This window comes from Eimeria mitis, genomic scaffold (assembly GCF_000499745.2).
Source record: "Eimeria mitis Houghton genomic scaffold, Emh_scaff2918, whole genome shotgun sequence".
Taxonomy (NCBI): Eukaryota; Apicomplexa; class Conoidasida; order Eucoccidiorida; family Eimeriidae; genus Eimeria; species Eimeria mitis.
In genome coordinates this window covers 2938-3738 of record NW_013571258.1, presented here as the reverse complement: position 1 = coordinate 3738, position 801 = coordinate 2938, and the positions used below count along the sequence as shown (strand labels likewise).

The 801-nt window shown below is 48.9% G+C and overlaps 1 protein-coding gene across 1 annotated transcript in view; it reads left to right on the top strand.

Moving 5' to 3' along the window:
• EMH_0060290 (uncharacterized protein) overlaps positions 1-801 on the top strand; it is a gene marked incomplete at both ends in the record, with an annotated part of 3363 nt that overhangs the window by 1433 nt on the left and 1129 nt on the right. The window contains one exon of the mRNA XM_013497776.1: positions 270-801. Coding sequence (XP_013353230.1) covers positions 270-801 — 532 coding nt within the window. The remainder of the gene's footprint in view (positions 1-269) is intronic.

Genomic DNA, 801 nt, shown 5'->3' with positions numbered 1-801 from the left:
GTGTATATATATATATATATATTTATTTATTTATCTATTTATTTATTTATTTATATGTTTATATATATGTTATATAGTGATTATAAAAACGGGAGAGAGAGAGAATTCTCCTCTTCCGGATGGGGCAGAGTGCTGCTGCTGCTGCTGCTGTTTCTGGTCTCGGTGCTGCTGCATTTACTTCTGCTTGAGTTGTTTCTGTTGCTGCTGCTGCTTCTGCTGCTTCTGCTGCATTAAGGTTTATGCATGTGTGTGTGTTTGTATTTGTATAGATATGTTGAGGAGGGACTGGGGGGAGGAGGATGTGCCGCTGTCTCCCAGCGGTTTGCTGCAGTGTACAGCTGCTGCTGCTGAGCTGTCTAGTCTTCTTGCTGCTGTGCGAGCGTTAGAGGCAGAGGATAGAAAGCACACAAGCCATGCTGCTGCTGCAGCAACAGCAGCAACAGCAGCAACAGCAGCAACAGCAGCAACAGGGACAGACAGACCGCTGCTACAGCCTTTCTGCGTTGATGCGTTTCTCGTCTCTCCACTGACACGAGCTCTACAGACAGCAGCAAATACGTTTCACAATGCCGATCCAAGCTGGCAGTGTGCTGCTGCAGCAGCTAATACATCTGCTGCTGCAGCTGCTGCAGGTGCTGCAGCAGCAGCTGACAGCAGCGTGAGGTGGTTAGTAAGCACCTTACTGCGTGAGAAGATGTCAACAAAGGGAGACGTAGGAACCGAGAGAGAGCAGCTGCTGCCGCGGCTGTCGGAGTTATATAGAGAGGGGAAAGCACTGAGCGGCTCCTCCTTTGACTTCAC